Source organism: Styela clava, chromosome 7 (genome assembly GCF_964204865.1).
Source record: "Styela clava chromosome 7, kaStyClav1.hap1.2, whole genome shotgun sequence".
Lineage (NCBI taxonomy): Eukaryota > Metazoa > Chordata > Ascidiacea > Stolidobranchia > Styelidae > Styela > Styela clava.
The window spans coordinates 22,103,256-22,115,567 of NC_135256.1; the positions used below are offsets into that span (position 1 = coordinate 22,103,256).

The 12,312-nt window shown below is 35.4% G+C and overlaps 1 protein-coding gene across 2 annotated transcripts in view; it reads right to left on the reverse strand.

Moving 5' to 3' along the window:
• Positions 1-2,609: 2,609 nt before the first annotated feature.
• Positions 2,610-12,312, reverse strand: part of LOC120328019 (nephrocystin-4-like) — a 31,203-nt gene continuing 21,500 nt past the window's right edge. For both annotated transcript variants that reach the window (XM_039394395.2, XM_078114380.1), the window contains 11 exons: positions 11,888-11,999; positions 11,038-11,164; positions 10,173-10,399; positions 9,675-9,783; positions 8,730-8,900; positions 7,415-7,574; positions 6,787-6,940; positions 6,104-6,275; positions 5,425-5,607; positions 4,266-4,409; positions 2,610-3,566 (listed from right to left, as the gene is read on the reverse strand). In XM_039394395.2, coding sequence (XP_039250329.2) covers positions 3,423-3,566; positions 4,266-4,409; positions 5,425-5,607; positions 6,104-6,275; positions 6,787-6,940; positions 7,415-7,574; positions 8,730-8,900; positions 9,675-9,783; positions 10,173-10,399; positions 11,038-11,164; positions 11,888-11,999 — 1,703 coding nt within the window. In that variant the 3' untranslated portion in view covers positions 2,610-3,422. The remainder of the gene's footprint in view (positions 3,567-4,265; positions 4,410-5,424; positions 5,608-6,103; positions 6,276-6,786; positions 6,941-7,414; positions 7,575-8,729; positions 8,901-9,674; positions 9,784-10,172; positions 10,400-11,037; positions 11,165-11,887; positions 12,000-12,312) is intronic.

The following is a 12,312-nucleotide window of genomic DNA, read 5'->3' on the forward strand; positions in this document are numbered from 1 at the left end:
CGGGGTGGGGACGAGTAACGAGGCTCAAATTTAACGAGGCAAATACCTCGAAGAAAATCTAAATATTTCCGTCTACATTTAGCTGATACTGAAAAAATGACGGATACCTCTCTAATCCCTAATACAGTGTCGGATTTACCACTAGGCAGGGCAGGCTCGGGCATCGACATTCAGTTTTAATCGTTAAAGACGTGTTCAGGAATTTCATAATTGAAAAAAATATATAACGTCATAATGTATTCAACAAATCAAATAGTTTAAGCCATATTATGACGTCATAAATGATCCACGAGCGTGTGATGTTTTGTTGAAGAGAGCCCTCACAAATAAATTACTGCCCTCATATCTTCTAAATCCGACTCTGCCCCGCCCCCAATACTTTAAGTATGAAAAGTTCGAAGTATCGTCAAACCTTGCTCATCTTCGTTGCGATTGTTTCATTTGCAGACGTCATAAATATGCAGCGCGAAGAGATAAGGAGATTTTTTTAATTTCCACAAAACAATGTTAAAAAAGGACAACTTTTGGAACCTTCTATTTGCGGTTCTCTCTTACCTCCATTTCTGTAACCAGGCGCGAAATGATTTAAATGCCGACGCATTCCATACTTGAACTGAAATCGACGACATAATCTTTTACGAAAGCCAAATCTAACAAATTGCCACATCCTGGGAATTTCTAGCACAGTGTTTCCCAACCCGAGTCCGCGGTCTCAAATGAGTCTGTAAAGCATTTGAATGAGTCCGCAACGGGCCAGAAATTCACTGCGGGCCGCGAACGTTTTTGCGAAATTTTTAGCCAAGTTACGATTTACGTTAGAATTTGCATAAAAAATATAAAGGAAGTTTATTCACATATAGGGATGGGCATATATTCGAATATTCAACTATTAGAATAGCAATTTACTATTCGTAAATTGGTAACAGGTGACGCGACAGGTCACTTGCGCGTCGCTTAATCAAACGATGGGACTGGACTCACTTGCGGATTTCCGACGAAAACACGAGTCTACACACGTGTCGATAGATGGTGTTTTTCGCGAGTTCGAACAACGAGGAATAATTTTTTTTCTGGTAGGTGTCAATTGTGGCAACCCAAATTTTCTAAATTGAAAAGCGGCAATACAAAACACTAAAAATAAAACGGGGAACGCCATAAATTTTTCCCTTAGGATTATTTGCTTTACTCCCTCCACATTGGTACGTGCAGTACCCGCCGTAGGTGTTGTACGAACAGCTCAGATTTGTCGAATTCACAAAAATACGAATTAAAACAAAATATAATCGGGCAATTTGTCACGCATTTTTAGGTCCACGGATTGTCATGATATTTTCTGAGTAGCATTGCTTTTATGTTGTCCAGACAAACCGCAGATTAAAATGATCACAAATGATTAATAATAAAGCAAGGCGGTGAATATGTAATTTTGATTTACTAATATACTTTTAATATATTCCTAATAAGTCGTAAATCAAGTTGTACTTTCTGGAAATTTATAGCAGATAGTAGGATTTTTCTAACGGCGATAACAAATTCGCAAGATCGCAAAAAAAAATATGTAGATATCAAAACTAAATATAATCGGGCAATATATTCTCACATTATTATGTTCGCAGATTTCCGTGGCATTTTAAAGAAGTAATGCTTTTCATCTTGTCGTTACCCGTCGACTCAACCGCGAGTTATAAAATAGAAAGACATTTTAAATTCTCGTCGTTGTCATGGATTGAATATTGTGCCGTTAATATTCTGTTGTGTTTGGTTTCATTTACTTCTTCACACAGAGTACGGTTGCAATAAACTCACCTCGAGTCCGCAAAGGTTTTCGCCGGTGAGAAAATAGTCCGCGACCAAAAAAGGTTGGGAAACGCTGTTCTAGCAGCTTGACCATACCCCTCAGATAATCACATCATGGATATAAATGCAGTATTCTTCTATAATCTATATGCTTGTCCAACCACCATTGACTCACTTGTCTTGCAATATAAAACGCAGATGGGCAGATAACCAGCAGGCGATAGATATAATGAACATCGGGATTAGCCGAGAACACTGCTATTCCGTGAGCTACTTCGAGTGTTCCACAGGACAGGGTTCGAAATTGCGACTAAATTGTTCGCCATGACGATCTCGGCGCCTCTGGGTCGTAAATTTGTCTCCCAACAGGCCTCGTGCCAGTCTGGAAAGCATGGCATTTTGGTCAACCGTTATATCCTTAACCATCGGCCCAATTTTTTAATTGACCGTTTCCGTGTTCCTTTCTTAACGGATTGTTGGCTTAAAACTGGAAGCCTGAAAAGATGTCCTGATAAGACTGTTGTGCAAGTTGATGCACAAAGTAAATCCTTTACAAAAAAAATTGATTATTAATTTTACCTTCTAATTTCTTGTTCCGCGAGGCGAGATAAAAAATGTAAGTGTTTCGGGACAATAAAAGTTTGAAAAACTCTGCCCTAGCTCATCAGACTAATGATCCATCCCTTCGCAATAAAAAAAAAAAATCTTGACTCAGCTGTTCATAACACTCATGGTGAGGCCTGACTAAAAAAAAAAATCGACAGTCAATATCATAAAAATAGAGACTATCTGCATACAAGAATAAATTGTCATTTACCATCACATCATACTTGAATATTACATAAACCGTGAATAAGTCAAGCAAAGCACAGTGGAAAAATATACATTTCAGCAACACAAGTATTAGAAAATAATAATGCATACACCAGACCACATGGAAAATTTTTACAGTCAATACGATCCAAGCATGTATATATAAAATTAGGTGATACAATTTTATTTGACTAAATATTAGCAGCTAGAAATGTTGAAAATATGAATTTAGTACCATTGAAACTATTTCTACATATATAATCATATATAAAAAAGCAACATATTATGACGTTTTGGCAAATGAATACCGTATTTTATCTTACAGACATATAAAATATTCTATACATATTAAAAATCACCAAATACAGTGTTGTGAGACAGCAAATGTAATTTTGTAGGGCTCCAATACAAAAGCATGTGTAATGTACGGAATAGTATCTGAATCAAAATGGATTGGAACACATTTCAAAAATGGGTAGCCTACATATTAAAAAAATATTTTACAAATATGAAAAAGTAACAATTGAAAAGTAATATATAAAATATTAGAAATCCTACCATCATTTATGTAAAACTGTGATATTATATATTTTTTGAATCTTACTAAATATAATGAGTCTTCCAACAAAATTAGCAGCTATTTATAAAAACTTACTATTGTTTTCAACCAAGCAGCGGAATGATCATGTTAAAACAATTAATTCCACATTATCCATAACAGGTTCGTCAAATCATACTCTATCAAAAAAATTGTGTTAGAAGTATGCACAGTCAAGGTAGAAATTTACCTGAGCATATTTCAAGCAATGCATTTAAAAATAGTTAACAATAATCAAGAAAGTTTCCTCATTTTTGTTTTCATGGTCATCAATGAATACATGGACATTATGCTTTCCTGGTCGATGTATTCCAGCAGCAAATCTTAACCCAATGGTGAATGTTTCTGATGAAGCAAGCTGGAAAATAAGTTTTAATAAATGGATGGGGTCATATTGAAAACGTCATAAGGTCATGGCAGCTTTAACCAATGAACAACAGCAAACCTCATGCTAATAGTAAAATTATAGTCAAGTTACTCCTACGTGATGTGCACATACCTTTGTTGAAATATGAAATATTACTTGATTCTAATTTAAGCGTGATCACTCAATTGTTTGGTTTCGTTACTGTGCAAAGTGAAGACATAGAAAAACTGACAAAAAAATGAATTCAATGACATTTGATATCATGGTGCTCCAGGAGTATGTGTACCATTAACAATATGGAGGTGACTAATTTTGTTGGCCTCCTTTACATCAAGTTGTGTACAGGGACTGATTACTATGAGCAGGGGGTGTGTTCACTTGGCTAACACAGAGAGTACCTGAACTTGTAATAGAATTAAAATGGGGAAAATTGGAATAAAATTATAATCTAACCCTAACATACTAAGGGTGTACCAATATTTTATCAGCAACACACAGTTTTATGCATTCATGAAGCTTCAGGATCTTCACATCAAATAACATACTTGAAGAAAATAAATGAAAACAAAATGAAGTCAGCAATCTCTTTCCCGCTTTTCTATTTATGATATGTTTATCAGTCCCATCAAAAAATTTCTAAAACCAAGTTGTTATTTTCATAATTGGACATAAACAAAAACGAAACCAAACCTCAAACTGAGTTTCCTTGAAGGACAATAAATCCGGACGGCTCGAGAGAAGTTGAAATTTCTTCCTGATAGGATATGGATTTGTGTAAGTTATCTTTTTGAAACATCCTTTACCACCAGCAATTGGAACTTCAATTTCAAACTCCTGCATAGAAAGTTGATTAGAAAATATTAAATGATATTTAACTTAGTTTCAACAATGTTAATGGATCTGTAAGATATTGCTGAGTCACAATGAATAATATAATGCTTTGTACAAAGATTTATAAAGGATCGAAAATCACAACACAAAAATTTCCTAATCACTTCTTACTTCTATTACAGGAGTGTGCAACATTTTTTGTCAGCGGGTCATATAAACCAACTTCTGACATCTAGCCGGGTCATTCAAAAAATTCAATTTCTTTCGGGTAGACAATGAATTAAAAAATTCTCACCACGAAAAGGCTATATATAGCTTAGTCTTACAGTAATAAAGACAAAAAGACGAAAGACTTAAAATTATGGATTTTAACTCGTGTGTGCGCTTTTTTAAACATAAACTGTCAGGTGAGAATTTGATGCTTAGTGGGAAAATATCTGAGTGTTGGTTGACAAGGGCCACACTTATTGTCCTGGCCGGCCCGGTTATGGCCCGCGGGACGCCTGTTGCACACCCCTGTTCTATTACAATAGACAAAAAATTATTTATACTTGAACTTCTATTCCTGTATGATAGTAGCCAAAAGTTTTAGTAATCCAGGGCTTAGCATGCCTAAGTAACTTCCCAATCATTGAAGATTGATATTAGCATTTTGATCGTTGCATTTCGGAAAACACATTGAATTTTCAAATATTTGACATTTAGTAATAATTTCAAGTTATAGTTCCAGTAAATTATTGTCTAACACAAGAAGATAATAAATATTGAATAAGATTTATTATTGACAGAATTAGCTCACAAAAACCTATTTAATCATCCTTTAATTAATTGAGCTCTACCAATAATGACATGTGCAGAAAAAATCAATGAGTATGGAAGAAAAAAAAATTTCCACATGGCCCAGTAGGAAAATTTTACCACTTGAAACAAAAGCACTTCTGCACTGTGAATCGATGCAAACAGTTTTAAGTATTTCATTCAAGGGGTAAAGTCGTTTTAGCATTATAAAAGTTCTTACCTTGGAAACAATGGGTTGTTTACTGCTGACTGCAACCAGCCATGATCTTATGAGTTGATGATATTCCACATCAACAACATTGACATACATGTATCTTATACCAGGGGATCCAATTGGTCGAACACCGACTGTCAGCTCAGTAACATTATTTGCTGTTAGTAAAAAGGATTCTGAGGGAGAAACCTGAAAATATACGAGGAATGTTAATGTGAAATGTCATCAATTTTGAATTGTTGATACTGCAGAAAAAGAAAATGACCAAATTCAATTTTAAATTGGAACAAAACATCAGGCATATTAAAAAGCATATTTTTGAAAAATCATGCTCAGATCACCAGCATTTGGCTCGGTGGTTGGCACATCATGCTAAGCGTTAGAAATCGGATTTCCATAGCAACACTGATTACCATGTGCGCTCCCATGAGAATCGCTGGACTCATCATCATAGGGTTTTTCATGTGGACGATGGTCAGATACGGCTTTCTCCACGTCCACCATCTAGTCCATGCATTCGAAACAAATAAGTGGTTAACTATTCTTATACCCAAATTGGGACTGGTAACCACAGAATAAGCCATGGTTATCCCTATTATTAAGACATCTTATAGGCATTTGTCTTTCCCAGAATAATAGGGAATTCGTATCCTATTCATTATCTTTCAGTGATCAGTTACATTACCTCCATTTGTAGTGGATGAGACGAGAAACATCGAACCATTCTCGCAGTTTGTGTTCCTTTCAACACAAGTGCAAGTCTAGTAGTTTGTCCGAGTACAGAATTAACGTCTACACGTTGCAAAGCATGAATGTAAAACTGCCAGATTTGAATTGGTGCCGATATAAATGCATCACTGTAAATAAGTAATAGAAATGATAGATTAAAGCGAAATAATGTAAAATTGCTCATGTTATCTCTTACTTTCATGCACAAGAACAGGTTAAATCTATGGTCGCCTATCGCACTCATATTTTAAAAATATGCCTTTTAATTTTTCCCATTTGCAAACATAATCGATACGAACGATGATATGTAACCTGAGTTTTCCAAAGCTTTTTGGGCCTCGAACCCGTTTGTGAATCTTATTTTTGATGGACTACCATCCTATGTCGTATCAATTTCTGTGCTTAACCAACGAGGAAGGAGGATAATGTTTCCTTTGACGAAATAAAACTCATGAAAGTCTGAATCAATACACACTAATGTTAAATACTGGCTGAATAACAGCAATGCGATAAGATTATGATCTATTCGTATATGTTTCAGACTCTTTTCATATCATTGCGGACCATTGTGCAGTCATCACGGACCCCAGTTTGGGAAACCCTGACAATACCAATTAGCTCAATACAGAATATGCTCACTTGTATAATGCCAAGAAAAATCTCCGAACAGAAGGGGATTGTCCACAAGGTGCTTTCATAAATATTTCTTGTGGTTCAGTAGGACCAGCTGATCTAGCTTGGCAAATAATTTCAGGGTCACTACATTCAACATGAAACCGAGATGCCGTACCATCTGAAGAAACAAAAATTAAATAATCTAGAACAAGAATGAAATACACCTGAGAACTGGAAACTAGGAAATAGAAATTGTTCATATATTTCTATTGATTGGCAACGGAAACCTCATCTAATACGCAGGTTCGAATCCCGTGGGGGATAATTATGTGTGAGAGGATTGCTGGACTCCTCACCACCGTAGGGTGTTTCACATAACCGGTGGTCGGTTACGGCTTCGTCCATCATGAAGTCCATTTCATACATCTGAAACAAATAACTGATTAACTATTTCCATACCCGACATGGATGGGTAGGCTGACATGAGGCCATGGTCACCATATGATTGGGTCGCCCTAACAACTTTCCTTTCCCCAGAGATAAATATGAAAATCCTATCCTAATTTATGGTGAAAATCCGAATATTAATAGCTCAATTATGACTATAAGGTACTATGCCAGTTATAATCAAAAACACAGTGACTGAAATCACCTGTATAAGTGTTTTTGAAAGGTGGTAATCTGAGACATTTCTTCAGAAATGAAGCTTCAGGATTATAAAATCTGAATGTTTGATCAACAACATGAGGTTGTGGTTCAACATTGATTTGTAAAACTGATATCGGTTTTCCATCTGATGTACGAAGATATGCCTGAAATATGGATTGATAGAATAAATTCAGATCAGTAACAGTCAATCACATTACATATTAAAATAGGTATGAATAATAAAAACCATACAAAAAATGTAATGAACCAAATTTGAATGGCCACTAGCCAGCATATTGTTATTGAAAACCTGTGCAAAACTATGAATGCAGGAAAGTTTTGAATACTATTCAGAAGTAAAAAATCTTGTAAAATGTGGGGTTTGCCAAATTTGACTGACCGGGGGTCAAAATTAGAAGCGGGAGGATAATTACAGGCCGGGAGAGAGGAGCGCCCACAAGGGGCCGATACCAGTACGTATAATTAAGATACCACTACCAGTAAAATGAATTGTTCTGAATATACACATGCTTAACTATGATAATGACTCAACAATTGGCAGTATCGGAAAAATTAAAACACCAAGTGCAAACTATTTCACTTAAGTTCGACGAGCCATAATAAATCGTTATGCGGGTCGTAATCGGCTTGCGGGCCTTGGTTTGGGAACCACTGGTGTAAATGAATGAAAGTTTATTCATAAAGTATCAGTAGTTCGTGGGTTTGTAAAATGGAGATTGAACAAATTAAAACATATTTTTTTTTGAATCTTAGGTAATTGTTAGGAAGTTAGAATCATGGTTAGACTTGATTGCTATAAGGTCTATATCGTTGTGAAAAGGCCTTGCGTAAGGTTTCTCGAACCGGGCCCTCAGCCGTACTAGAGGGCCACAGAGCGATTCACTGAGGACCACGAGCAAAGCTTTTACTAGGCACCATTCACTATGTCTACATTAATTAAAAGTAAAATGATAATAATGCCTTTGTTATTTTGCTTTTTATTTTTGAACGTTTCACTTGAAACAGTTGATCGGAATGAATTAAAAGCAAATGATGCATTTTATTAAGGAGCAAAGGGCAAAAAGTGTTGAAAGTCTTTAACGCTACGGGGCTACGGATTACTAAATGTTGACAACCACTGGTCTAACGAATAGTATTTTAGGCTTAATTGTGATAATGTCACAGCTTACGAATACTAAGTTCAAACTAAGTACCCAAAACTTTTATACTTCTACAGGCTATTTCCTCATAGCTCGCTCCATATCAGGAAGAAGACAAATGAAAAAATCGCCATCATGAATAAGAACATATAAGCATACCCTGACAATTTTTGCCTTTATCGTGCCATGATTTTGTCCTGCTTTAATTTGTTGCAAGACAGTAGGTGTTGGTTTGAAAAATTGACTTGGTCCAGGTGATATTTCTTGACCGACTTCAAATCCCTGATATCGGAATGGAACATATACTGTCTCTTTGGGACGAAGATAAATCTGGGAAAATAAAGTTGAAATTGGGATTAATTTTTTTGTAACCTAAAAATTGGAGTAGTTTTTAAGAGAGTACAAAAATGTTTAATTTATCGAAATATAATTAAACGAATCTATAATTTGACAGTTTCAAAGAGCAAATTAGAACAAGGAAGAACTCATTAAATTGAAAGACATTTCACTGGGATGGGATTTCAAATTATTGAATGTTTTACTTACATCCGCACAAAATAATGTTAACATGTGTTCTCATTTACATTTTGTCCAAGTGATTGCCATCCGGAGATATCTGCGTTCTAATCTTATTCTCCACTAATTAACTGACCAATGACAGCGCAGTATGATAATATGACATTGTGGGTAAAACCACCACTGAAGCATGCTTCCTGGATATAAATACTGCCATGCTTGGTCTCCAAAAGTCATTCAGTACTTTGGTATAGCAGAGGCAACGTGTGTCTTATGTCTGACTTTATATTATGTTATTTGTGGTGACAACTGGACTGTTTATCCTTAGTATTGCTTGTATTCAATAAAACATTAATTTACACCAGTAAACAGATAAACCTTATATATGCTGGGAGGGCAGATACCAATCCAGGTTAGAAATAATTAACTTAACCATTACTGTAGGTATGGGCTGAGGTAGTTGGGGAATCAGTAATTGATCGATGACCAGCGATTACCACAATGCGAAGAGGAGTCCATCAAACATCTTACATATAATTAACACTTACAGACTTCGAAACCTGCGAACCCACACACACCATTACTTACTTGTGGTAAAGAAGTCGCTTGATCAAAATTAAACATATTTTCTTCTACTGGTGTACGTAGATTACATTTCGATTTAAAAAATCTCCATTCACGAGAATCTGTCACAACTCTAAGAAATTGGAAATAATATGAGAATGAATTAAGTGACAGAAAATCTTGTCTCAAAGCATATATGAAAGTTAACTTCATATGAAAACATTTATTCATGTGAATTCACAATTTCATCCTCATGAAATTACGATTTATTGGCATATATCACAATTTTGTTGCCTAATAAAGGTAATAGAGACCACAAAATAAAACTAATTTTAAAACGAAATTCAAAAACATGAAATTATCGATTACATAACTGGGAGTATAAGGCATCAGCCATTCCAAATACAGTACCTCATTCTATAAGTTTTCGCTCATATTAGTGATTTGACACCCTATCTTGACAGAAAATGAGAAAAGCCTTGATAAGAGATAATAGAAAACGGCTACTTCATTTAATCTAACCTTAATTCAGGACTATCACATTCTATTGCAACAGTATGTTGTGAACTGAAAGGATTCTTAAGTTGTAGTTCAACAAAATGTGCAGAACCAAGAGATGGACGTATAGTGTGTTGTGTGGTAATTGACAACGTCAACAATTCCGTTATATGGTTTGGTTTTAATCGACTTCTGTAACTTTCAACTGTTCGTAAATCTCGTATTTTTAGAGTTCTTTCTTGTTTGTTAACCTGCAAAAGATTACAATTATTAGATATATATAAGATGGGAAAAAATTGAAATAACATTTGATAAACATTTACATCAAATAGAGAAATTTCACTTCGCATAATTTCTTGCCTCTAATTTTTGTCGCGAAATGGTAATTTCAGTGTAATTTAGCCCATTTGGGGATGAGGGCTTGGTCGAGAAGGCTGATATAAATTTATAATTAGGTCACAGAATCAGGTTAGGGTTAAATTATAGCCCCATATACATGTAAACGTACATCAATAATATCGAACCCATGGGCAGATTAAAGGGCGCTCCAGAAATATGATGGTAACTATTTTTGTTTGCCTACTTTACATCAAGTTGTGTAAAGGGACTGAAACTTATGGGCAGAGGGTATATTCACTTGGCTAACACAGACAGTCCGGAACTCATAATAGAACTAAAATAAGGAAAATCGGAATAAAATTATGGCCTAACTTTAACCTGGAACACATACTACGGGAGTACTGATTAAAGAATAGGCAGATTTCTAAAAAACCCCAATATTTGTATTTGGTTGAACAAAGTAAATATTTTGTGTACCAATCAATTGGCATATAATCAAGTCATGGTCGGGACATTTTCGGGATATTGTGGTGTAATATTATAAATATACCAGAGCACGTTGTCCTATCCTCGCTACATCATTACCATCTCCATTCCGTTCAGCTTCCCGAATCGCCAACATCCTTGCAAGTTTTCTTTTACGATCAGATTCTGATAATTTGTCAGTTAATTTTGGACTAAAAAACCGAAAAGGAGATATTCAATAAACTCGTTTGATGCGATATATGGTCATAACCTACTAATTTATTATTTAAAATATATATTCTGATAACATATTTTGAGTATTCTAAGTTGGATATGTTGAACAGAGGTAATTCCTGATTATCATTGGTTTTCAAAAGATAAAAAAAAGTTTGGCTGTGGAATGTCAAATGATGATTTTCAAATATATAAGGATAAGATTTACATATTTATCCTGGAGGAGAAGAAAGCCGATAAGATGGCTTAATCATATGGTGAACCACGTCTTCTCGTTTGGTAATCAGTCCGTGTCAGGTATGGGATTAGTTAGACACCTATTTGTTTTCAGATGCATGGACTTGATGGTGGAGGAAGCCGTAACCGACCAGTGGTTACTTGAACCACCCTACGACGGCGAGGAGTCCAGCAACCCTCTCGCATATAATTAACCCTGCATGAGATTTGGACCTGTGAACCCACGCAGGGTAAAAAGAGGTAGGGTGGCGAGTGTATTCCGATGAGCCACACCGCCGGGCCAATTATTATTAGAAAAAGAAAAAATTTACCATATTGAATACAACCAATTTCAAGTGAGTTTGAATATTGACTCATTTCACATATCCTTGGATTATAACAAGGACAGCAATTTTTGCCTGTCCTATGAAAAAAACAGAAATCTTAAATTCTTCATTTGTAAAAATTTAATCAAAAACACAAACCTTTCTTCTATAGATTTTTCTTCTGTACTTGAGTTCAACAACAACAAATCACATAATTCTTTATTCATGTCTGTCAATTTTTTAGCAACACATTTCTTTGGTCTTTCATAAACTGGAAAAAAATAAACCGATAATCAACCAATCTGTAATGAAGAGCTCCCTTCGATGATGACCTGAGGGTAGATTAAAGCAGGATTGTGCAACCTTTAATACAGAAGGGTCAGATACAAATAACTGGGTGAAACCACGGGCCGCACCTTTATTTAACATAGGCTTTCTAGTAGTTGCACGTACAAAAATTTCGGGTATTGATCTTATGATAATAACCTGCGCGTTTAGGCGTTGCAACACTAAAGGATTGAAATTAATCGCACCTATTAGATTAAACTAAATTAAAAACTCGTTTCGCATGCCGCACACCATTC